The 24,251-nt window shown below is 35.8% G+C and overlaps 3 protein-coding genes across 3 annotated transcripts; 2 read left to right on the forward strand and 1 right to left on the reverse strand.

The window, feature by feature from the left end:
* The first annotated feature begins 69 nt into the window (after window positions 1-69).
* On the forward strand, window positions 70-2,737 carry pcbd1 (pterin-4 alpha-carbinolamine dehydratase/dimerization cofactor of hepatocyte nuclear factor 1 alpha). Its single transcript, XM_039663022.2, has 4 exons — window positions 70-220; window positions 1,741-1,872; window positions 1,986-2,066; window positions 2,261-2,737. Exons 1-4 carry the CDS (start codon window positions 218-220, stop codon window positions 2,351-2,353), a joined length of 309 nt encoding a protein of 102 aa, XP_039518956.2. The 5' UTR covers window positions 70-217; the 3' UTR covers window positions 2,354-2,737.
* Window positions 2,738-3,662: 925 nt separating this feature from the next.
* sgpl1 (sphingosine-1-phosphate lyase 1) lies at window positions 3,663-17,126 on the reverse strand. Its single transcript, XM_039663008.2, has 14 exons — window positions 16,893-17,126; window positions 13,613-13,778; window positions 12,398-12,465; window positions 11,543-11,690; window positions 11,212-11,291; window positions 9,670-9,798; window positions 9,300-9,388; window positions 8,345-8,453; window positions 8,136-8,234; window positions 7,900-8,046; window positions 6,979-7,217; window positions 6,664-6,810; window positions 6,318-6,438; window positions 3,663-5,583 (listed from the first exon to the last, which is right to left on the reverse strand). Exons 1-14 carry the CDS (start codon window positions 16,902-16,904, stop codon window positions 5,419-5,421), a joined length of 1,719 nt encoding a protein of 572 aa, XP_039518942.2. The 5' UTR covers window positions 16,905-17,126; the 3' UTR covers window positions 3,663-5,418.
* A 5,392-nt stretch (window positions 17,127-22,518) lies between these two features.
* On the forward strand, window positions 22,519-23,532 carry neurog3 (neurogenin 3). The gene has a single exon (XM_089117424.1). It carries the CDS (start codon window positions 22,866-22,868, stop codon window positions 23,514-23,516), a length of 651 nt encoding a protein of 216 aa, XP_088973550.1. The 5' UTR covers window positions 22,519-22,865; the 3' UTR covers window positions 23,517-23,532.
* The last annotated feature ends 719 nt before the right edge of the window (window positions 23,533-24,251 follow it).

The following is a 24,251-nucleotide window of genomic DNA, read 5'->3' on the forward strand; positions in this document are numbered from 1 at the left end:
AGCAACAGGGCCCCTACTGTAATATTAAATAGTGCGTGCTGACGTAACCTGGTCACCTTTCAAGAGCGTCCAATACGCAACTTAGTTAATATTCATAAGACGCCCCTTCACCATAGTAGGATTTGAACTTTCGTGCTCTCACCACAGGTTGAAATCATAGACTGTAAAAGAGGTTGAAATCCAGCTGCATGCGCGAGACCATAGCAGCACTCTCAACATGGTAAGAGAAAACATGTAAAAACTTTTAACTCTTATAATTGCATGTGGATTAACAACCACTATAATGTCTTTGTGCATAACTCTCAACTTTGCAATTAAATGCATAACATTACCACAAGCGAGATGCTTCAAATAAAACTGGAATGGGCTGAATAGGTCGACTCGTGCTATTTGTATATTATTAACTGTGATTTTTTTTAAATCTGACGTTTTATTTTCGTATTACTCGAACAGTTTTTTAGACACAATCAAGTTTTTTTTTTTTTTTTTTTGCGTTTTGCCGTATACACTTTTTCATGTATCTTTTTAAAAAGCACATAGTATAGTGCTCAAATTAGCATTAACATATCAAGGTCTGTTATTGATTTGATAGATCTGCCATGGCTTTACTTCGCCGCCTTTGTCGTGGCGTGACTGTCCGTGCAGCAGCATTAAACCAGCTGATTACACTGTTGCTAAGAGACCTGTTGATGTCAGTCTGCTTTATCAGTGTTGGAGCTTCATCATGACTGACATGTGTTTGCACAGGCTCTCTGACGCAATTCGCTGATGGTTCATTCAGGGATTATAGTGTGTGGATAGTACAAAAGAAAATGCTGACACAAATCAACTTAATTTCCCTTTCATTCACTGAAAAGTGCACAAAATGTATCACAAAGCATAGAGAAAATCCAGAAAGCCTACATTTTCAAGTCAGTTACCTTAATGTAAACGCACATTTCAATATATTGTAATAATGTCTTTTTTTTAACAGTACTGTGTTTAAAGCTCATGTGATCTTTACTTAAAGGGGAAAGGGCACAAAGGGTTTTGCTTAGGAATGCCATTGCCCCCCAGTCATATGATGGAAGCTCCTAAAATTGAAAATGCAAGTCATCATTGTTTCCATATGGGGCTCACAACAACCAATCACAGTGCTTTTTTCTGAAACGTCCCCCTCGGAATAGTTGCTTAAGAGTGCGAGTGTTTGCAAAACTGTTCTAATGATATTTGTTCTATTAACAAATTATTATATCTTGGTATGTAAAACATTTACAATTAAATACAGTACTTTTTGAAAAAGGTCTCCCAGTTAGTTTGAGTTTAATGTGAGATCAAATATTCACAATAGGGTTCAAATCTGGACTCTGACCATGGCCGAAACATAATCCCGATGAACTTAGTCTCAAGCTACTTCTACTTGGTTGCTTTTGTAATTTGGACAGGGGCATTGTCTTGCTGAAAAATGACATCTGATCATTCCTGTTTAGATAACAACTGTTCAGTTGGTTGTGGGAAGCAAGCCATTCTGTAATATTCTAAAAATTCTTGTGCATTTTCTTCTATTTTGATAATTTCCTAACCAATAATTTATGATTAAGACAATTAAAACCTTATTGTTCAGCCATTTCGGGGTGGGATATTTTGCCCAGGAGTGTATATAAACATCTTACTCACAGAGTTGTGACACGCTTTGTTACATTCATCCTCACAAACTTCACTTTAGGATATTTTCTAATCAGAACTGTTATAAACTCTAAGGCTGGGAAGATTCAGACTCTTACCATAGAGGAGAGGGAGCACATCTTGCCCATGATGAGGAATGCTCAGTGGGTGGAGGTGGTGGGAAGAGATGCCATTTACAAAGAGTTCCTCTTCAAAGACTTCAATCAGGTAATAAACTATGTAAAACTGCCAAGAGAGATGCAAATGCAATGAACTATTTAGAGTGACAAACTACCGTATAGCCTATAGCCTACCCCATGACATGCTCTTTTCCCTTTTAGGCTTTTGGGTTCATGTCCAGAATAGCACTACAGGCTGAGAAAATGGATCATCATCCCGAATGGTTTAATGTGTATAACAAGGTAAATTGATGGGCCCATCGTCATCAGGCTAGCATGGCATTCATGCCTAAATAAGGAATTAGAAATTGCATTGTAATAATATGTAACTACTGATTAATCATTAAAAAGACCATGAATGTGTGTGAAGAACATAATTTTGTGTCCAATTTTGATTTCATGTTGACTGTCATGTCTGCCTGTTTTATCTCTGGTAGGTTCAAATCACCCTCAGTACTCATGAATGTGGAGGAATCTCGCAGCGTGACATCACCCTCGCAACCTTCATAGATCAGGCCTCTGTCTATTGAATGGATCCTCTCTCTTGACAGCTTGCCAGTCAACCTCTGTAGCCTGTAAAACTGGATCAAAAATATTGTAAATCTTCATGCATCACAGTTATCACCATAAGTCAAGTCTTGACTGTGTTGTCTGCCTGTTACACTTGATCTTTTCCCGATAAGTATTAATAGTACATTCAAGACAAATTTCATCTTTGAAATCATTTCACTTTTACAGTACAATGATCATTGCTAGAACACCACAGAGACCGGTGAAACACTATTACATTACTGTATTCTATTGTAGTATTTTTTTAACTAAATGTATGGTGCCTTTATTTGCATTTGATCCAATGATGATCCAATGGTTAGTGCCTCAATGAATTAGAATAAATTGAATGTTTATCAACTTTGGCATGTGAAATCAATGTATTCATTTGCTTCCCATTTAATCAATGATGAACCCAAAAAGCACTTTTGGTTTTAAAAATTGTACTACTTTTCAGCATTCAAGTTTTAAAAACTCAAGTCAGTGTGTTAGCGTATTTTCATTCACTAGTTAGTTCTAGTTAGTGTTGCATCTTGCACTTTAATGCAGGCATTCTGTGTGATCGACAAATGCGTTTGTTTTTTTAAAAACCCAAGGATTAGAAACGAGTTATGTTTTGTAACCCTAGAATGCCAAAAACCAAAAAACCTACATAAAGGGTTCAAAATGGCCCATATTGGAATTAATGGTTTTCTTCAAATAATAGGTGTCCTATTAATGAAGTAATTCAAATTATTGACGAAACACAAATGTATTTAAATACCAAACATGTTTGTCCATCAAATTTCCCTGCATAAATACACATTACAAAAGATTAAATTTGTTATTTTTAAAATACTGTTGTACTTTTTCTCTACTGCATCTGAAATCGCATAACAAGAAGGTATCGCATCGCAAGAAGGTTCTACATTTTTCATGAACTTCATGACTGTTAAAGTATGCATGCAATTAGTATAAATCATTTATATATATATATTTTAAGTAATCCATAAAGTTAATATAATCACTGAAAAATTTTAAACAGAAATACGGTTAATAATTCAATAAAAATGAATATGCGTAAATTTGACCCCCTTTATGCATTCTAGGGTTAAAGTTGAATTTTTAACTTGAACACAGCGTTTTAGAACATGCTTGCATAAATGAACAATTTATGCATGCTTGCATAAATGAACAATGGAAAAGTATCAATGAAATCACAAAAACGCAAGATTAAGTAAAGTGGACCCAATCAGACATGTCATTCTGTAAAATGGTGAAAAGTAAAAAATATATTACGCGACTGGAATATTCATATTTCTTTTAAGACCATGTTTATTGATGTATATTAGGAACAAGAAAACATTACAGGACAAATTTGAAACAAATTGCATGATGTGGTAATGGCCTTGTCCCTGAGGCAGATTTAGCTACTATGTTAGCCTAATAGCCCACACCCTGACGACCATGAAAGGCATTTAGGTGAATGCTATTAGTTTTGTGCTTCATACAACCATAACCATAGAGGTCATGTAATGCTTCAAATATTAAGATCAAGGTGCCTCAGTTTCAGTAGTTACAGTAATTACAGATTATTGCATAATGACATTAAAATTCTTAATTTAGGCAAGAAGGGTCGCTTTTTGAAGACAAAAATCCACATCTATGTCTTAGCCTAAGGCATGTTACAGTTCTTGAGAATACACTGTACTACAGTGGTATCATAGAAAAAAAAACTATCCCGCCTCCTACTCGAGTCCCCAAAAGAGGTTAAAAAAGTACATGGAAATTACTGAATTGAAAAGAAAAAAAAAACATTGAAATATGAGACATTATATTAGTGATTTAAAATATTAAAAAAAAAAACACACAGTGGTCACAAATATTATAAATGCTTATGGGATTATATAGCTGACAAGATCTGATGTGATGTTTCCATGGTACCATGTCATCACTTCCTCATATCACTGACTTCATGCACAAATTAATTTCCCTTCTTGTTGTTCCAGGGCTTAGCTGTCATTCAATTGAGTTAAGCTGGAACAAAGAAACCAAACAAAAACAACACACAAATATAACTCAAAGGAAAATTCATTAATCAATTGAAAGACAGCTGAAACCCTTCAAACCATACTGTGAAAGCCATAACCTGGAGCACTTGTGATTAAAATGTCCACTTAGGTGACATTTCTCAGAATTTAGACAAAAAGGAAACAATCAATTATTAATTTTACAATTATTTGAAATAGATTTGAGGTAGATAGGGTGAAATGTGGTCATTAAAAACCCATATGATGGGAATTTCAACCAAGTAATATTGACTGCATACCATGGTCAATGTATTTGTTACATTTTGTCCTGATATCAGGTAATTTAAAAATTGTGAGATATCTTTTCAATAAGATGGATGTTTTGCGACTGGACTATAAAATGTCTACTAGATATGGGGAATTAAAAATAAATAAATAAAACTAAACATTTGTAAAATATGTTTACCTGAGCAGCCCTACCATTCTAAAATGGTCTGTTATGTTTTCAAGTTTCTATTGGGAATATTAAAAAACGACTAACAGTGTGTTTTTTCCATTTTGATCAGATTATAGGATTTTATCCTAATCTGCATTATTTATCTCTCAGAAATTGTCCAAACTGTTTGTCAATAACCTGGGTGAAAAAATATAAAAAAAATCACCAGATGTTAAAACATGATGACAACATTATATTTAAGTGTCAGAAAACACTTCCAAAAATAACAGTGGGAGTGTGATCAAATTCATATGGTGTGCACTGGTCATAAAAATAAGAAATGAAAGAAGTAAATCTGCACTCACTACAGATATCCCAGACCCTTCACAGATTCACATAGATACTTGTGCAGCAATCTCCATAGTCTTACAGACAGGATACCATTGCTCCTCAGTCACGAATCCCAAAATATCAGGTGACTATGGCTTATACATAAAATCGTTAGTTGTAAATAGACGACTGAATGAAGTGAATGAATGATTAAATGATTGTGGTGAGCATCCCTTCAGCCAGCTAAGGGTGGAGACCCTGGCAGTCATTCTCAGTGCACTTTGGAGTTGCCATTCATGTGGTTCTTATGGTTTTTGTGGGGCTTATTCTGTATCTTGGGCACCTCAGTGCTATAGAGGCAGTCCAAAAATCCCTGTGAGACCTCAGTCACCATTGATCGGTCAGGAATGGACTGGGCCATGCCATAGATGGCTCCCTACGACATTGAAAGAGGAGAGTTTACAATGGTAATTACATTAGGGTTTATTAGATGAAATTATATGTGTACAACTTGACTGAAGTGGACTTATTGAAGCGATCATTTTGCCAGAAAAAAAGTATATTTACTGTAGCACACGAAATGTGAAGTTTGACTTTTGATTGGACACAAATCATTTTAAATATATCTCTTAAAGGTGAATTTGATCAACATCTAGGAGTGCAACAGTATAGAAATTAGATCAGAAGTTTGAGGTTAAGGTGTTTTTGTGAAAGAAATGAATAGCCAGGATGCATTAACTAAACTACAACAATACTAAACTTTTGATAATTCAAATCATCAAAAAATCCTAAAATAAGTATCAAGGTTAACACATTTTTGAACATTTATAATACTAAGAAATGTTTCTTGGGCACCAAATCAGCATTTCCAGCATTTCCAAATCAATGGCTGCTGGAAATTCAGCTTTGTATTTTTTCAAAGTAGAAAACAGTTATGTTAAATCATTATAATATTTCTCAATACTACCATATTTACTGCATTTTTGCAGCCTTGGTGAGAACTGTTCAGAGACTTTTTTTTCAAAAACATTGCAAAATTTTACTGACCCCAAACTTTAAAAAAATATTGTAGATCGACTCAAAGTTGTACGATTTTGACCTTTTATTGTTAAGCCAAACTAATGAGTAAAATTGTAAGCGAATGGTATGTCTAATAAAAAGGTAACTCACCATTCCCGTGGTCTTCTCTTTAGGATTCTTCATGATGATGGCTACTTCTCTTTTCACATCACTGAGGAACTGCTCTGCTACTCCAGGCTGTGTGTGTAGCATTGTGACACAAATATGAATGCTGAAAGGGACCAACAAAAGATTTATGAACAATGATCTCAGAAACAACTTTTCTGACCAGTACCTAAAACATAAAGTAAATATGGTGAAATGTATAAAGTTTTTTGTGGTTGTTGTTGTTGCATTATTTGATTGTGGCATTGAATTATGACTAAATTTCATTCTGTTTCAGTACATTAATTTTCATAACTTGCACAAGCAACACATTTCTCTTTTTTAACCATACCTAGATGGGAACTGCAGAGAGTTGAGATTCCAGCCCTTTTGAGTCAGTGCATTAGATAAGCGAAAGATATCAAAAACATCAGAGCCTAATGCCACCACAGACACCTCTGGATCACCGAATACAAAAAGCCCATCTATTTTGCGGATTCTGTGGGAAGAAATTTTTGAGAAGTTGTTTCAGCACACAATGTCTTTCCTGGCATGTAAATGATACCTGCCATCCAAATTTATTTGGCACAGTTGATATACATTCAAAGCAACACTTTGCCTGTGCCTCATTAACTATTATGCGTTATATAAATTACATTATACTGACCCTGCTTTGATTTTGCGGGCTATCCCAATAATTTTCTTGGTGGCGTCAACGTATCCGTTCTCACCCATGTGCATCATAGTAGCCCAACAGGCTGCAATTATGCCTCCAGGCCGAGATCCAGCCATGGATGGAGACGCGTAAATTCCTCCCTGCCAGTCTGGGGCTACAAAATACTGGTAGTGGCGATATTTCCTTTCACTGTAGAGCACCACCGAGGAGCCTTTGGGAGCATAACCATACTGTGGAGACACAATGATTAATAATAATAATAATAATTATTATTTTTATTATTATTATTAAGTAGACTTTGCATTTTTACAGTAATTTTCATTGCAATTACATTTGGGCAGATTACTCTCAACAGATTATGAAAAATATAAGCTGTAATTTTTTTTTAATTTTGAAGTCCCAGAATAAAAGTTCAGGAGTAGCTCCTTTGCATAATTGTTTTAGTAATTAAAAAAGAAGAAGAAAAAAAAAAGTAACTTTTTTTTTTTCAAATACACTGCCACTAAAAAGTTTGGGCTTGGCAAGACTTTAATGTATTAAGGCTGCATTTATTTGATCAAAAATACAGTAGAAACAGTAGAGTTGTAAAATATAATTACAGCATTTTTATGTAATTTTCAGCATCATTACTCCAGTTTTCAGTGTCACGTGATCCTTCAGAAATCATTCTAATGAGCTGATTTGGTGCTCATAAAACATTTCTTTTAACTATCATTATCCTGCTGCTTAATATTTATGTGAAAACTGTGATGCATATTTAAAGATTAAGGAGTTTCTGTCACTTTTGATCAATTTAATGCATCCTTGCTGAATCAATGTATTTCTTTCACACACACACACACACACACAAAACAAAATGTATCGACTACAAACTTTTGAACAGTAGTGTATTTTTATTTATTAATTTCTCACCTTATGTGTATCAGCTGAGATACTAGACACACCTTTGACCCGGAAATCAAAGGGATCAAGTTTGAAACCTGCTTTTTCCATAAATACTATCAGGAACCCACCCAAGCATGCATCCACATGAAATGGGATGTTGTATTTTACAGCAAGCTGAAAAAAAAGTTATAGAATGTATTTTAGATTCATTTATACAATGATACAAAAACACTGGATCCATTTTTTTAATAAGCAAATGTTACCGTTGCCACTTCTGCAACAGGGTCCATTATTCCATGTGGGAACTGAGGAGCTGAACACACCAGCATTGCTGTATTTTTAGAGATGGCCCTCTTCATGGCCTATGGTCAAAAAAAGTAGTCGTCAAAGTTAGATGGATGTTAATATCCACAAAAACATTGAATGAATTAGAAATGTACCCGGTTACTGTGAACAAACCAAACAGCAGTACCTTCACATCAACTTTCATGGTCTTCTTGTCCAGAGGTATGTGAATGAGCTTCATCCCAAAGTAATGTGCAGCTTTGTCAAATGCAGCATGGACGCTCACGGGAGCAATGCTACAGCATAGACAAAACAAATAATATAAATCACTTTTTACAGAGGATTTGAAGTTGCACTGATTAAAATAAAAATAAAACCGTAAATAGAAAATTAAATAGTGAGCATTGTTGGTTGACAACCACTGCTTATTGAACCAAGCAGAAAGAGAGCATTATAGATGTGTGATGGATTTTTTTAATGAATAAAAAATACACTGTATATCAAACTAGCCATGTTTCTAACAACTAACCGTACTTCCTTTTTAGGCATAACAATTCTAACACAATGTGCTAAAACGTTCTGTTCTGTGTTTTTGAATTTTGTATGTTGTCATACCCCTTTAACTCTGTTTGTGTGAGTGTACAAATAACAAATATGGGAAATGAAACTAGACAGAGGTCTAGTTTCATTATTTTTGATCATGAAGTAATCACAGAAACAGAGTTTGTTCTACCTGGTAACAGAAGGGTTTGCATAAGAAAACCAATCAAATTATGGAAAAATTATTTAATGTTTCATGTAATTTTTGCCATACCTACTGATTCCATAAAAACTTGTATTTGTGTAAACTGAATGTAATTTGTCTGAGATCCCCTAGCCATGCTTAATGCTTCTTCTTGGAGTAAGTTCTCAGAGGAAATGTCGTGAACTACCTCCCGGCCGTGATTAAAGCTTTTAAGAGGAGATTTGCTGAAGTCTGTCTGTTTCGCACTGCGGGAAGCAAGTCAGTTAGGGGACCCAGGTATACTAAATGTCAGGGACGTCGATTTGGAGACGAGACCCAGGTACGTAGTTAGGTTTAGGAAAATATCTACAACAACTGCAAAGGCTGTATTTTTTTACTAGAACGAGACAGTACATACATCTCTGGGTGAATGATGCCACGTTCATGAGCCATGTCTCTGTATGCCTTGCATGCCATCAGGATGCTTTCTGTTCCACCTGAGGTAACCTTTCATGAGGAACACACAAAACAAATAATTAAATTTTAGTGAACAGTCTTCTGAAGAAAAACAATGGACTGACAAACTTATTCTGTTGCTGTGTGAATGTAGCCCATGTATGAGGCCCCTCATAGCATTCTACAGATTTGGTTAAGGTGACATTCCCCACATTTAGCTATTTTTATAATTGGAAACAACTGTATTAATATGCAGCAAAACCTTTTTACAAATTAACTTCACAAAACCACATTATTGCATCAGATAATAGAAGATAGTGAGAAGAACTCACTGTGCCACAGGAATCTGGCCCTCCTTTAAATAGAGCGCACGACATCCGCACCACTTCTGCCTCCATCTTCCTAACCCCAGGGAACAGGTCTGGGTGGAGGGGGTTTGTCCAGGCAAAGTCACCATACACCTGCAAATCAGAGGAACACAAAATCCAGGATTTATTTCTCGTTTCACAATGCCTTTGCTAGATTCAAAAGTAAAGTGCACATCTAAACAAGTGTTTCTCAACCTTGTTTGTCACAAGTATCACTACAAACCCATCAAGTAGCAGGAGTCAGGAACATTAAATTATTTAAAAGCGACAGTAAAATTACAAATGATGTTCTTTTGAAAATTCCAAATGTCAAAGAATCTTGAAAAGAAACAGAGTTTCCACAAAATGTTAAACAGCACAACAGGTTTGAGCATTGATAATTATCCAAAGCACTAAATTAGCATATTAAAATGATTTCTGAAAGATCATGTGACACTGAAGACTGGAGTAATGTTGCTGAAAATTCAGTTGAGGTCACAGAAATAAATTACAATTTAAAATAGAAAACTGTTATTTTAATTTGTAATAATATTTCACAATATTGCAGTTTTAACTATATATTCCATCAAACCAAGTTTAGCCTTGGTGAGCATAAGAGAGAAAAAAAAATTCTTAATCTTACCAACCCCAAACTTTTAAATGGAAGTGCATATTAAATTAGATATTACACTGGATGAAATTTATCACATTAAATAGTTACACTATTATTTTTATTTGTTTACTTGTATTATTCATTATTTTTACACTAAAAACAAATCAATACTTTGGGTGAAACAAAGACATCAGATAGCACACATATTCTGCATGTGATCCACAAAAACTTCAAAATTATTGCACGCATTTTCCTTGAGAATGAGATGAATCATGAGATCTTTTTTTTTGTCCAGTTTTACATATTAAAGGGGTGGTATAATGTGTTGGTAAAAGTAAAACAAATCTCTGATGTCCCCAGCCTGTGTATGTGAAGTTTTAGCTTAAAATATCCCACAGATATTTTATGTACCATGTTAAAGTTGTTACTTTTTGAGGATTAGCAAAAAACACACCATTTTGTGTCTGGCCCTTTAAATGCAAATGAGCTGCAGCTACCGACACAAGTGGGCGGAGCTTCAAGAGTGCATTCAAGAGTGCAGCTCTGCAGTCACACGCTAAAATTTAATAAACTGTTCTGCCTTTTATGTTTAAACCACAGTCAGATTGACTACAACAGCTCTTCCTCTTCTCAACATGGACTACATGTTCCCAGGGGCGGGGTTTATGTAAATGTTAGGGTTAGTGACATCACTACTGGGAGGAAGTTTGTGTAGTTCCTACTAGCTGTTTGTTGTAGTCCATAAAAAACTATTTCTTTAAAAGCAAATATCTCCCTTTGCTTTGAACTTTGAGAGTTGCAACTTTGCAGATGTTGTTTATGCTCAAACAGCAACATCACACAAAGTTAGAAAAGCGAAATCATAATCAACCCCTTGAACACCTGATCCAAATGATTTAAAAAGCCCATTATACCTTCACTAGGAGATCTGTGAGCTTCTCATCCCCCCAGTAGACTGCGCCTGACACTTTGCCTTTCGCCCAGTCTACCTCACCTGAAATCAGAAGTATAAAAAAGAATTGATGACAGAACAAAAGTGGGACACTAACTTGAAATATAAACCAGCTGAATTATATCCTAGTAAATAAACTCGCTTGCAAAGAAACTGCACCCACACTCCTGTAGGGCAAATTCAGTCTGAGAACATCTGGCTGGCACTTTAAGAGTTTCTGATTAATCTTTGAAGCATTTGGGCTCTCCATCATTATAACAGATGGGAGTTGGGACATGCTGAAGGTGACTCACTCAGTGTCTCATATTCCCTGATCTTGTCAAGGAGCTGTTTTTGGGTGAGGCCTTGTGCTGGCAGGTGTTTGGTGTAGCTCATGCCTTCCTTCAAGGTGCACAGACTCACTGACATGTCATCCAATGCTTTGTTGAGCTGACTCTGAATCTGATGAGGGAAAAAATAGGGAGAAAACAAAAAGTGTCAAACAAACCACTGAATATTTTATTAAAACCAGAAATATAGGGGACAGAGGAATTGAGGGGAAAATAAACCTTTATAAATTCATTATTTTAAAATATTTACCTTCAACAAAAAACATCAAGGTGTAAACAGAGTTTTTTACATTACAAAAATAATGAAATAAAAAAAATATAGAAACTGTTTCATTGCGAAATGTAATGATAATTATTAACAACTATTATTCTATTAAATAACCTACAGTTCTTGAAACTTACAGAATCACAAAAATAATTAATTTAACATATATACATCTAAAGTCTCAAATTTTTCAAAAAAAAAAATAAAGTTAGGGAAAAAACGGTTAAGAACCACTGTCTAAAGGGCGTTACGTTTGTAATAATTTGTAATGTTAAGCTGGTTAGTTGCATCTCAATAAATATCATAAAGAAGAAAAGGCAGACTCAAATCAAAATCAACCTTTAGTCGGTTCTGACTGGAACCGGACGTATTACAATCTATTCAGGTTTATGACCTAAAGTAAACCCTGGTATAGTCACAGGATCATATTATGAAAGTGTGATAAAAGCTTTATTTCCACTTAGGCATTGCAATGGTGACTTAATCATCCATCAGTGAGTCAGAAAGAGAAGTCTGAAGGAAGAAAGGGAACTTTAAAACCACTAGATGCTTACCGTTGCTCCGACAAATGGGATTTTTCTGATAATTTTAAAGAATTGCTTCTTTACTCTTGACGTCAGGCCTAGAAAACACGAACAATGAGCAAATTGTGGTGAAGATGTGACATGAAATGAGTCCACAGAGACATTTTTTCAATTCTGAGTTGCTTTACAATATTCCAGCCTGTCAATGCAAGAGACTTTCTAAACAATCTCATATTTTTAGACGTAGAGTCAATAGAAGTTTGGCATGTAAAATTAAACAAATGAGAGACCTCCGTGTAAAAATGGTTTTTGGCTTCCTCTAAAACCATTGTTTCGGGTTGATGACACAATGAATTAAAAAACAACTGCGGCAGATTTTGTTATTTTCAACTTGTGGCCTTGACGTTTTGCAACAAAGAGGGACAACATGATTATTTGCTTACGATTAGGTTGCAACATAATGATGTTTCAGATTGTTTCACTGTAACATATAAAACTGTAGCTTATGAGTATGAAAAGAGTAAATCAACCATTATATGCACTGAGTATTATTAACCATATAGAACAAATATTTGAAAAATGAAAACACAACAAAAATTCATTGCTGTTGTTCTCTTCTTTATTGACTCTGGGATAGACACCTTTCAGATCATGTACACATTGCCATTCAAAAGCCAGTCAGTAAAATTGTTTAAAAAAGAAAAAAAAAATATTCAGCAGGGATGCATTAAATTGATAAAAAAAAATGTCAATGTAGACTTTTTTATAATGTAACAAAAGATTTCCATTTCAAATAAATGCTGTTCTTTTGAACAATCAATTCAAGGATTATACAATTAAAATAAAATTAAAAAGTATCACAGTTTCCAAAAAGTATAAAGCAGCACAACTGTTTTAAACATTGATAATAATAATAAGAAAATTTTGAATGATTTACGAAGGATTATTGATACTGAAGACTGATGTAATGATGCTGAAAATTCACATCACAGGAATCAATTACATTTTAAAACATAAAAGATATTCAAATATAAAGTTATTGTAAATTTTAATAATATTTCACAATTTTACTGTTTTATGTTTGATCAAATAAATGCAGCCTTGGTGAGCATAAGACACTAACAAAAACATTTTAAAAAATCTTACTGACCTCAAACTTTTGAATGGTAGTGTAAACCTGACCACATATTTAATATGCCTGATGCATTCAGATGTTCAAAGACAAGAATGATCAATAGCACTTACTATCTTGCTGGAAAAGGAAGCCCTTCAGCCACATCGCTCCGAGAGTGGACAGCAAAGTGGCCGCAATGATCAGCCATGGCTCCAGACCAGCACATTGTGAATTCACAAAGCGCCGAGCCTCCTCTATGTACAGCAGCACCATCTCCTTATACACCTCCAAGGCACTCTGCATGAGGAAAGGAGACAAGTTATTGTCAATAAAGGCAACCTGACCAGAAAAAAACCCCAATCCGATTTCAATAAACAGCTAGAAAACTACAAAGCTCAAGCAGATCAAGACAGACTCAACAAATATACCAATAACTGGCTACTTACCAGCAATTACAAGCCTCAGCCACATTAAATAATCAATCAAACATTGATAGAAGAGTCAATAAACAACCTACAAGTGAAATTCTTTAGGGTTAGAAACTACTACAAAATGCTGGCTATATCAGTTTCCAGATTAGCATCTAGCATAATAACAACTAGTAGAAAATTAAAATCTAAATAAAAAAACAGTCAAAATTATTCTTAAATACTTACTATAGAGGACTGACTCATGCTTAATTGTCTCAAGAGCTTGGCTTCACTAATGACACTTAAGATAATTGTGGCAGGAGAATATCTAACTTCAGCCACACGAATCAGAGAGAGCTTAGTAGATAACTACTTTCACAGATATTGTTCAAACTGACCACACCTTATTCATTATGAGAAACTGGCCGCACAAAACCCAAAGCAAAGACTTAAAATGGGCCTTTAAGGATATCAGTGAAATAAAAAAAATCCTATAAAAAAAATACTATTTCAAATATATTATACTGAAAAGTACATATTTATAAATGGCTAGTTTATCTCATTTAAACAAGCGAGAAAAAAAGCATATCTGGTGGACGCATTTCACAATCACTATTTTTTACAGCACAATGTGGTCTTGCTTGATAACAGCGCAGATTGTGTCCCATACCAGCATGCAGGAAACCTGGAGGTCAACAGAACAAAGTCTTTGCCAACCATATTCATGATTTCAACTCCTAGCAATCTGCAATGAATGAGCATCTCATTTCTTCCTCAAAAGCCAGACTAAAAGCTATAATTTGCACTCGGAGTATGTAAAGAGCACTATATTAGACGCATATCTTGAATGTAGCACAATAAATGACACGTAATTAGACATTAAAAGGTATTCATTTTGTCAAGGAGATAATGAATAAATCAGACAACCCCTGAATGGAGTTCTAAGTCTGTGACAAGCTCTCCGACAGGTTTAGCAGGGTTTGCAAAGTGCAGCGAATGTAGAGGAGCAAAACAGGTCATGTTAGTGAGTGAACAACTGAAACTTTGACCAGGACTGAGGTGCATCATACATCCAGGATCCAAATGGAACAAAAAGATGAAATGTGCAACCTCAACTGCACTGAAACAAAATCTTTAAAGCCAGCATCCCATCAGTCAGGGAACGTGATTTCATCAAGTGCAACATCTTTGCTGACACTGGAGCGACATTTCAATCAACCAATCAGATTTGAGAGACAAGTTTACACTTTATGTCAAGTTTAGGCTTACAACCAGAATAGGTGCTTCTACATTAGTGTTATTCACTTTCCTTTGATTTTAGGGAGAAGTTATGGGTAGGGTTTTAGGGGTAGCGAGACGGGTTAGGACTAATTGTTGTTCCAGGATCAATGGAATATGATGACACAGGATTCAGGAACATGTCTTACTTGGCAAAACCACAGTGACCATCAGTCCTAAGTAACATGACCTACACACAGCTTCTCAGTGCATAATGTGCCATAAAATGCTGAGATTATGTTATCTTGTAAAAGGGGCAAAAGGCAAAGACAACAGAAATACATTGCAAAAGAGATGTACACGTCTGCTGTGTTATACAACAAGTCTTCTAACATGACAGATAACACGATTGTGATAAAAGAACATGTATGAAGCACTTGGATGGGTTTAGTTTGAATCAATCCGTTTTTATAAGAAAAATAATGTGGCCTCTAAACACTTGCTCACAAGTCCTACTACAGACAATCACACCCTCTCTACTCAAGCTTTGATTATTTGTTAGTTGTTGAGACAAAGAGCCAATGATTCCAACATATTAACAGAAAGTGCTATGTGGCAGCTCAGTCTATCTTTCATAGCACTCAAGACAATGTCTTTGATAAAGTGTATATAGTAAATAAAAGTTGGAAGTCAACATGAAAAAAAAAATGGTTTCATTAAAAAAGCTAAAAGTATATACACAATTGCTTTTATATGCAATTACCCACACACTGACTATACCATTCAAAAGTCTGGGATCAGGATGATTTGTTTTTTTTTTTTTAGATATAAATACTCCGCAAGTGACAGTACAGATATTTATAAGGGCAAAAAAGATTTATATTCTTTGGAACTTTTGGTGGGGGTTAACATTAATAATCATACATTTAAGAAGAGTATCTTCTTTTGTGTTCCACATACGAAATGACACACGGGTGACTATATGACAGACTTTTATGTTGGGGTGAAATTTCCCTTTCATAGAGCCCTGAAGTTAATTCACACATATTAAATCACTAGCATTCCCACAACGTCAGACAAGCCAAAAACAGTCTCAACAGATGCTGCGAAACCATATTCAAAACAGATTTTGCCCCCATTGTAGCTACACTCTTGTTAAGAATAGCACTTCCTCTGGGTTTGAGCCTGTCACAGGAAGGTTTCTGAAGAACACATACACAAAGAAACATAAAATTCCCCTCTCTGCACCTGGTTGTTCCACAAAGACAAGTGATTATTACAGAGAGTTGTATAAAGGAGACACGGTTTTATAATAGCTCTCCTCTCTCACCTATAACAAACTGTGCATGATATGACTCCTTTACACAGCAGCACAGAAGACATAGGCTACATAAAACTATATATAGAACACGATAATAAACATGAACGGTATGGCATTTGGGCCCAGACTCTCTCTCTCTCTCTCTTGCTCTCCCTCTCTAAAAAACAACAACACTTCAAATGGATAATAATCTTTCTACATGATAAGATCGCCTGAATTCCCAACAGTGAACAAATGTTATATCAGATGAAAGTGGCACCTGAACCATCACAGCTCATCAGAGTAAATTAAGTAACGTTATGTCGACTAACAAAGCAAAGTAACATAATACGATTGACCAAAAACATGCTTATTTTCTATAGTTGATGCTTTAGTTGTGACATAACCATGGCTTGTTTGGATAGCTGGAACAGACTATTTTTAAAGCACAGCTGATTTCTAATTTACATCATACCCACTCACCCTGTAGTCCATTTTGTTTGCCAAGGTTACACCCGTCTGGAAAAAGTCGCTTCTTCAACTACTCCGGGAGAAATGGGGAAGACAGCCTGAAAGATCTTTGTTTGGCTTGTTTTGAGAGCGGATACCCCGTTGCATGACACAATCAGAGGAGCAAGCTTAACTTATATATCAGGAAGTGCCGTTTGAGTAAAAGGGGGCGCGATTTGCTTTCAGGCGAGACTCCGCATTCGCTGATCTTTACATACTGCATGTGTCCTTCCTCAATGTGATTACTCCAGCACACATGCTCTTAGAATCTGTGAGAGTCACTACTCCCTCTGCCGATTCGCAGATTCGACACGGGTTACATCTTTTCCAGGGAGTTCTGTGTGTAGAGTATCTTTTTAATAAATTAGTCGTTTAATGTAGCCTATTGTACTTTTATTTTTATATATTGTATGTATTTATTTATTATTATTGTTGTTGGTTGATATTTTATCATTTTATGTTTTATTTTTAAAAGTATTAACAATTTAAGCAACACATTTTTTTTGGAAAGGAAGGGACAGCCTAGAAAGCTTGATTAATATTCATTGCATGAATAATTTCAACATACATTAATGATCTGAGCTGCATTGATATTTTCTGGGATAAGTCAAGTCACCTTCATTTATATAACGTTTTTTACAATACATATTGTTTCAAAGCAGCTTTACAGTGATAAAATAAAAACAATGCAACAAAATTTGTTGAATATTATGGCAAACGTATGTGTTGTTTTTATATGGTTTCATGCACATGCTGTGCTTTGAATGGTCACTTGGTGGCGCTTTCATCTTTTTCTCATCAAACAAACAACGAATGGACACAACCCAAGGGGGTAAACTATGGACACAACCCTACACAATCCGTACAGGGAAGAGCCAGACAGGACTTTCTTCTGCTTAAAGGATAAGTTCACTTAAAAAAAAAAAAAAATAAAAATAATAATAATAATAAAAAAAAAAAAATTTGCTGATAATTTACTCACCCCCATATCATCCAAGATGTCCATGTCTTTCTTTCTTCAGACGAAAAGAAATGAAGGTTTTTGATGAAAACATTACAGTATTTTACTCCATATAATGGACTTCAATGGACACCAAAATGTCAAGGTCCAAGTGAGAGTTTCAGCTTGAAAACGCTTTAAACTTTACCAGGCGATGAATAAGGGTCTTGTGTAGCGAAACGATAAAAAATAAATAAAAAAGTTTTATAAGCACAAATCCTAACCTTGCTCTGTGCTGTGATGCAGGTTTGTGACTCTCCTGTTCGAACTCGTTAATCAAAATGAACAAATCTTTTTCGAGTCATTTTGTTCATTCAACGAACGAAATGACTCGCAAAAAATATTTGTTTATTTTGATTAACGAGTTCGAACAGGAGAGTCACTAAAGCTGCACTGAAACTGTGATATGGACCTTGAAACGTTGGGGTAGGTACATGAAGTCCATATGGAGAAAAATCCTGTAATGTTGTCATCAGAAACCTTCATTTCTTTTCGAAAAAAGAGCGTGGCATGGTGTTGGTGCCAGACGGGCCAGTCTGAGTATTTCTGCTCAGTTACTGGGATTTTCACGCACAACCATTTCGAGGGGTTTAGTACTGTGGGCGAAAATGCCTTGTTGATGCTAGAGGTCTGAGGAGAATGGGCCGACTGATTCAAGCTGATAGAAGAGCAACTTTGACTGAAATAACCACTCGTCACAACCGAGGTATGCAGCAAAGCATTTGTAATACCACAACACGCACAACCTTGAGGCAGATGAGCTACAACCGCAGAAGACCCCTCCGGGTAGTACTTATCTCCACTGCAAATAGGAAAAAGGCTGCAATTTGCAAGAGCTCACTAAAATTGGACAGTTAAAGACTGGAAAAATGTTGCCTGGTTTGTTGAGTCTCGATTTCAATTGAGACATTCAGATGGTAGAGTCAGTATTTGGCGTAAAAAGACATGGATCCATCATGCCTTGTTAACACTGTGCAGGCTGGTGGTGGTGGTGTAATGGTGTGGAGGATGTTTTCTTGGCACACTTTAGGCCCCTTAGTGCCAAATGGGCATCACCTTTGGGATGTGGTGGAACGGGAACCTAGTGCACTGGATGTGCATCCCACAAATCTCCTTCAACTGCAAGATGCTATCCTATCAATATGGGCCAACATTTCTAAAAAATGCTTTGAGTATGCCACATAGGGGGTCAAACATGGTTTTATAATGGGGCTCCTTATAATCCTTTAGGTATAGGTTATGCGTATTTTACTTATGTCAAATCCTTAAATGAATGGTATTCAGAAAACTAGTCAGAAAATTATGTAGGCTATATAAAAATATACAAATAAATATACCATTGTGCCTTTTATTACAAAAAAACAAACAAAAAACATTTAACTTATTTTAAACAAAGCCTAAACTAATTTCTTTTAGTCTTACTCTTAACTGAAACTATGTTTGGTTCGCGCATTTCTCATTCGGTCCAACATTTTAAGGTCACATTTGTAAGCTAACTATTAATGTAAAGAAGGCTTTGTTCAGTCGAGTCCTAATATCTAAAGGCTAAATCAGTATCACCAAGGGAAATTAGTTTGGAAAAAGCAAGTTATGACTGACCGGCACAGCATTTATATTAGCCTAGCCTATACAAAAGATAAATTAAATTAAGCAGAATAACTTTTTATATGTTTGGTTGACTCTATTATTTTAATATTGAACAGGCTTCGATGTCTAATGCCAGAAGTGAACTGATAATATGTTGTGTGACTACGATGTGCGCCGGCGTCATCACTTGGATTTGTTCCTCAGCTGGGTAAATAACTTAATACTCTGTCATGCGAAATATTAAAATGCATATTTTTATTTGTGTACTTTCAAAATGACTACAAAATGTCACTCTCGGTCTCCTTGAACATTCTGGCGCATACAAAAAATGGACCAAAATACTGCACATAAAATAAAGAAAACATCATGATACCCCGAACATGACTTTTGAAACCCAACATTTAGATTATTTGAAGTAAAATGCATTATATAGTAAGTGTGTCACTTAGGAATAAATCACAGCGTGCATCATCATGATACAAAACATGACTTTACAGGCCGGAAAATATAGGAAAATAGAAAATTATTTCAAGGACCACCTCGCAACTTGAGAACTGCTGGTCTGCACAAGAAAGTGGTTTTTGCATTGGTTTAACGGTGTGGGTGGTTACGATTTTGTGGAAAGTAACAGGCTACGACCAAATAAAACAATACTTCAGCAATATCACATTTTTCTTCAAGATGGCAGATTTCATGTTTTCTTTTCTTTTCTGTTGTTTTCTTTTATTCAAAGAATTGAACAAATTTATTTTACTTGGTAAAGATGTAATAAATGTATTCTGTGTGGCTTAAATATAGTATTGGTAACCAAGCATGTAGGCCTAAGCTAAATGCAAAGCTTAGTTCATAGATTTTTTTTTTTTAGTTTTTCAAAACGATTTACAACTCTTAATATGTATTATTTTTTTTTTAAATATAATTTTAGTCTATTTTCAGCATGCTAATGGAAAATGTATTTCCCCCAAACCTTGGCAAGTTACATCAATAGTAAGAGAAATTCGATTCAAGTCTGTGCTGAATGTGGGTACAATTTGGAGAAAAGCTGCAGTTGAACCCACGCATTCACAGCCGCACCAAAGCTTAATTATTGAGGGTGACCCCCGATTGCTCAAACCAAATAGAGTTTTAGCAAGAAGCTCTTGCCTATTCAATTATAATTGGTGTATTCGGTCATAACAAGCATATGCGTTTTAGCACAATGGGTAGACTCTAAAAGAAAGCTCAAAAGCACATTAAAACTGCATTACTTCTTCCAAGAAGTGTCCTCAAGATCTTTCTGGTCTCGATGCGCACACCGTTCCAAAAGCGCACACGTCTCCAAAGGTGCACGTTTTACCACACAAAAGAGTTGACATTGTTTGAGTTTTAACAAGAGGTGTACATATGGCATCCGGGTTGTAATTAAATGTTTTTAAGTTGTTGTTTTTGTCTTCTCAGTGAAGTTTCCTTTTCTTCTTTATGTGCAGCCTTTTCCGCGTCTGAACAAGAGAGAAGAATTAAATAGCTTTTCTGCCAGTTTGGGACAAATGGATGGCAAAAAGCTGGTCAGCGAGTTTTGGTCCTTGATTGCCTTCTTCAGATGCCCTTCAAACAAAGGCTGAGGGGGGGAAATAAAGCCCCACCTGGTACTTCTGTTTGTTAAAATAATAAGAAATAGATTTCGTTTCATAAATAACTACAACAGATTGTAAAGTGCAGCAGTTGAAGAAGTAGCCTATCAATCAAGAGAGCGAGGTCAGGTATCACCTGCTCTTCAGTATAGGGCGCATTTATTGTTAAATCATGTTCTTTCTTTGCGATATCTTTGATTTCCACAGCAACAGGTCGCCTATGTTTGCCCATACTTTGCATAACCAGCAAGATATTACTCTGCACTGATAAAAATCGGATGACAAATCTGACAGTCCCAAAACCACACCTGTCCCGCGATATCCCAATATGGGTCTGGCATCAAAGGCTATTTGTAAAGCGGTAATATTTGGTTTACTTTGGATTATTTCGAGGACTTTATAACAGCACGACAACATTCCCTATCTCCTTGCTTTATTTGTCCATTTTATTGAAAGCATATGGTTATCAGATGTCTTCCAAAATACATATTTAGTTAGACTGGCGATGAGTGCCTTTGTGGACACTTGGGAACCATGGTAAATATTTTGCGCCCATAACAGGGCTCTTGGTCACTCCAATAAATTAAGATTTATCAAGACTTGGGGCCAAGTGTAAACTCGTGCTATCCGACCATGTTGAAAGCCTTGTTTGCAACTGTGACTATATTTACGACGCGCGCTTAATGTACTTAATAACGGACTCCATTTGGAGACATCACTGCGCACGCATTTTATTTTCTTTGCAATTTTTTTGTGCATAATTTTCTGTGTTTTCATTTGCACAAAGGAACTGCTCCTGCACATTGACACACGTTATTCCACATTTTCTTCGCTTAAATATAAATTTCCCAGGGTTTTGCGCACTACAACACAATTTACGCACAGGAAAATCACCATAAGACGCACAACGGCAATGACACTAAAATAATATTGTTTATCAGTAAATATTTTCAGCTCTGTTATTGAAAATTACTTGTTAAAAGATAGGTGTATAAGTGGCACTAAAAAGTCCCCGAACCACGTATGTTCACAATACCTACATCGTTTTTTTAACGCTGTGACAAGGTTACCAAGTTGTCACCTGCTGCGTCTATTCCTGCTCCAGATCCATTCACTTTTTATACCACCCATTCCAGAAGCTGGTGTTTGAGAAAACTTCATGCGTATTCAGTCCCATTATTAACTCAATCGTGATAATATAGCATTCATTGTGGGGAAAAGGCTTAGGCTACATGCCACTATATATTTGCAGTGGGCTGTTTCACTTGGTGAAATTATGACTCTTAATATAAACGAGAAAAATTGTCTAATATAGAAAATGACAGACAATTATAGAAAACTTCACCTGGAAATTTCTATCCTGTTTTAAACTTTCTCTCTTAGTTTATTTCTGAAACTATGAATCTAATTTTTTGGAAAGGACCGACTCAGTTCTGATTGGCCACTTGACAATTTGTTTGTTCAAGAGCGCAGACAGGATAAAAGGACATAAATGACGAATGGGCGCATCACCCTCTATTGTCCTCTTGATTTATATATGAAGGGAATGAATAAAGAGACTGCATGTTGCTCACTGATAGACAGGACTCCTAGTGATCTAGATTCCAGACCAACACCCTCACGGAGCTTCGGCGTCACCAAGCCAGTCTGCAAGAGGTAGGCTAAGCATCTAAAGTATGATAGATTTCTTAGAGATTGTTATTCGAGACCTTGGACTAAGGATGTCCAGTTGTGTTTTATGTTTACAGAATGACTCCAAGATCAACGTGCGCTTCAGGAGGAAGGAATGGGACCTTTAAGTCTAGCTGGAGTTCGGCATTAGATCTCAAGTCTGGATCCACCGACATTACCAAAGGTCAACAAATTAAATACAACAGAGAATATGAGCTTGGCAACACAGACTCGGCGACTAAGGAAAGCGCATCTTCCTTCAGCGAAGAGAACACAAGAAATAAAAGAATGAAGAAAAAGATGCCAGTTAAATCAGCAAGCAGACAACGTGGGAATCGCAGAGGGAAGGCAAACGACAGAGAAAGGCACCGCATGCATAAGCTGAACTCCGCTCTGGATACTCTGAGAAGCGTGCTTCCAACTTTTCCAGATGACGCGAAACTGACTAAAATTGAGACGTTGAGATTCGCGCACAATTACATTTGGGCATTGTCAGAAACACTGAGAATTGCAGACCACGTTCGACAAATTTCAAATCACGTTCGGGATCAGTGGAACGTCACGGTGCCAAGTACTGACTTGGAAGCGCGTTACAGCGCAACAAGCTCGTGCGCGTCCAAGTGGCACTCCACAAACTCATCATCAAATTGGCAAGAAACCCAAGGCCACTACACTGATTTGTTGCTTGAGGAATTTAACAGCAATTTTCAGGACAACCTGACATTTTGATTTGCTGAGGAAAGTCTAATCTGCGAGTAGCAAAACAAATCAATTGCAAAAGTTAACTATTGCTATTAGCTACCACGAGTAGGACACGTTTCAGAGCTGCTCATATGTGTATTAATTTGACTTTTCGTTAATGCCTGAAAAACAAAAACATAATGATTTGATCATTTTAATTTTTCATACGTTTTATTGCATGCTTCCATTTGTATATGACGATGACAGACAAATCAATGTTGTAAATATTGTTTCTGATGTTTCCTTCTTCCTTTTTTAATTCAAGCTAATAAACAAAAAGTTATTTTAAAAATCTTGTTTTCATTCGAGTGCTTTTGTAGAATATAAATTGTACAATCAAGTATAATATATTCATATAGGCTACAATGCTTCAGTGTTTCGTGAAGCAAGCTTGCATGTTGTAATTTGACTGACAGGGTTCTGCGCATGCGCTGTACACCAGCTGAGTTTCCAGAGCAACAGGCATCTCAATTGAAAGAAAAAAAAAAAATACAAAATTAAACCTTAATTTCTTAAGCTAAAAAAAAAAAAACCACCCAGACACAATGTCTCTAAATATTTCATTCCGTAAACAAACCTTGTTACCATTGTGCGTTTTTCTATATGCAGCATATGCTGTGTTAAATAAACTTTTAGTTTCAATTTGTATACTCTTGCAAGAAAATTGCAAGTAATTTTGATTAAGTTCACTTTTGAGATTACAGCTGCAGAAACAAAAAATAT

This window comes from Pimephales promelas, chromosome 11, assembly GCF_988280905.1.
Source record: "Pimephales promelas chromosome 11, fPimPro1.hap1.1, whole genome shotgun sequence".
NCBI lineage: Eukaryota > Metazoa > Chordata > Actinopteri > Cypriniformes > Leuciscidae > Pimephales > Pimephales promelas.

What these genes read in the sequence shown, in the direction of transcription:
- pcbd1 (XM_039663022.2), top strand. An exon ending in TCTTCAAAGACTTCAATCAG is followed by an intron (nt 1,873 to 1,985) that starts GTAATAAACTAT and finishes TTTCCCTTTTAG; the next exon opens with GCTTTTGGGTTCATGTCCAG. An exon ending in GGTTTAATGTGTATAACAAG is followed by an intron (nt 2,067 to 2,260) that starts GTAAATTGATGG and finishes TATCTCTGGTAG; the next exon opens with GTTCAAATCACCCTCAGTAC.
- sgpl1 (XM_039663008.2), bottom strand. An exon ending in CTTCCTTTTCCAGCAAGATA is followed by an intron (nt 12,466 to 13,612) that starts GTAAGTGCTATT and finishes CGTGTTTTCTAG; the next exon opens with GCCTGACGTCAAGAGTAAAG. An exon ending in GGCCAGATTCCTGTGGCACA is followed by an intron (nt 9,389 to 9,669) that starts GTGAGTTCTTCT and finishes TCCTCATGAAAG; the next exon opens with GTTACCTCAGGTGGAACAGA.
- neurog3 (XM_089117424.1), top strand. Translation starts at nt 22,866, where the DNA reads ATGACTCCAAGATCAACGTGCGCTTCAGGAGGAAGGAATGGGACCTTT.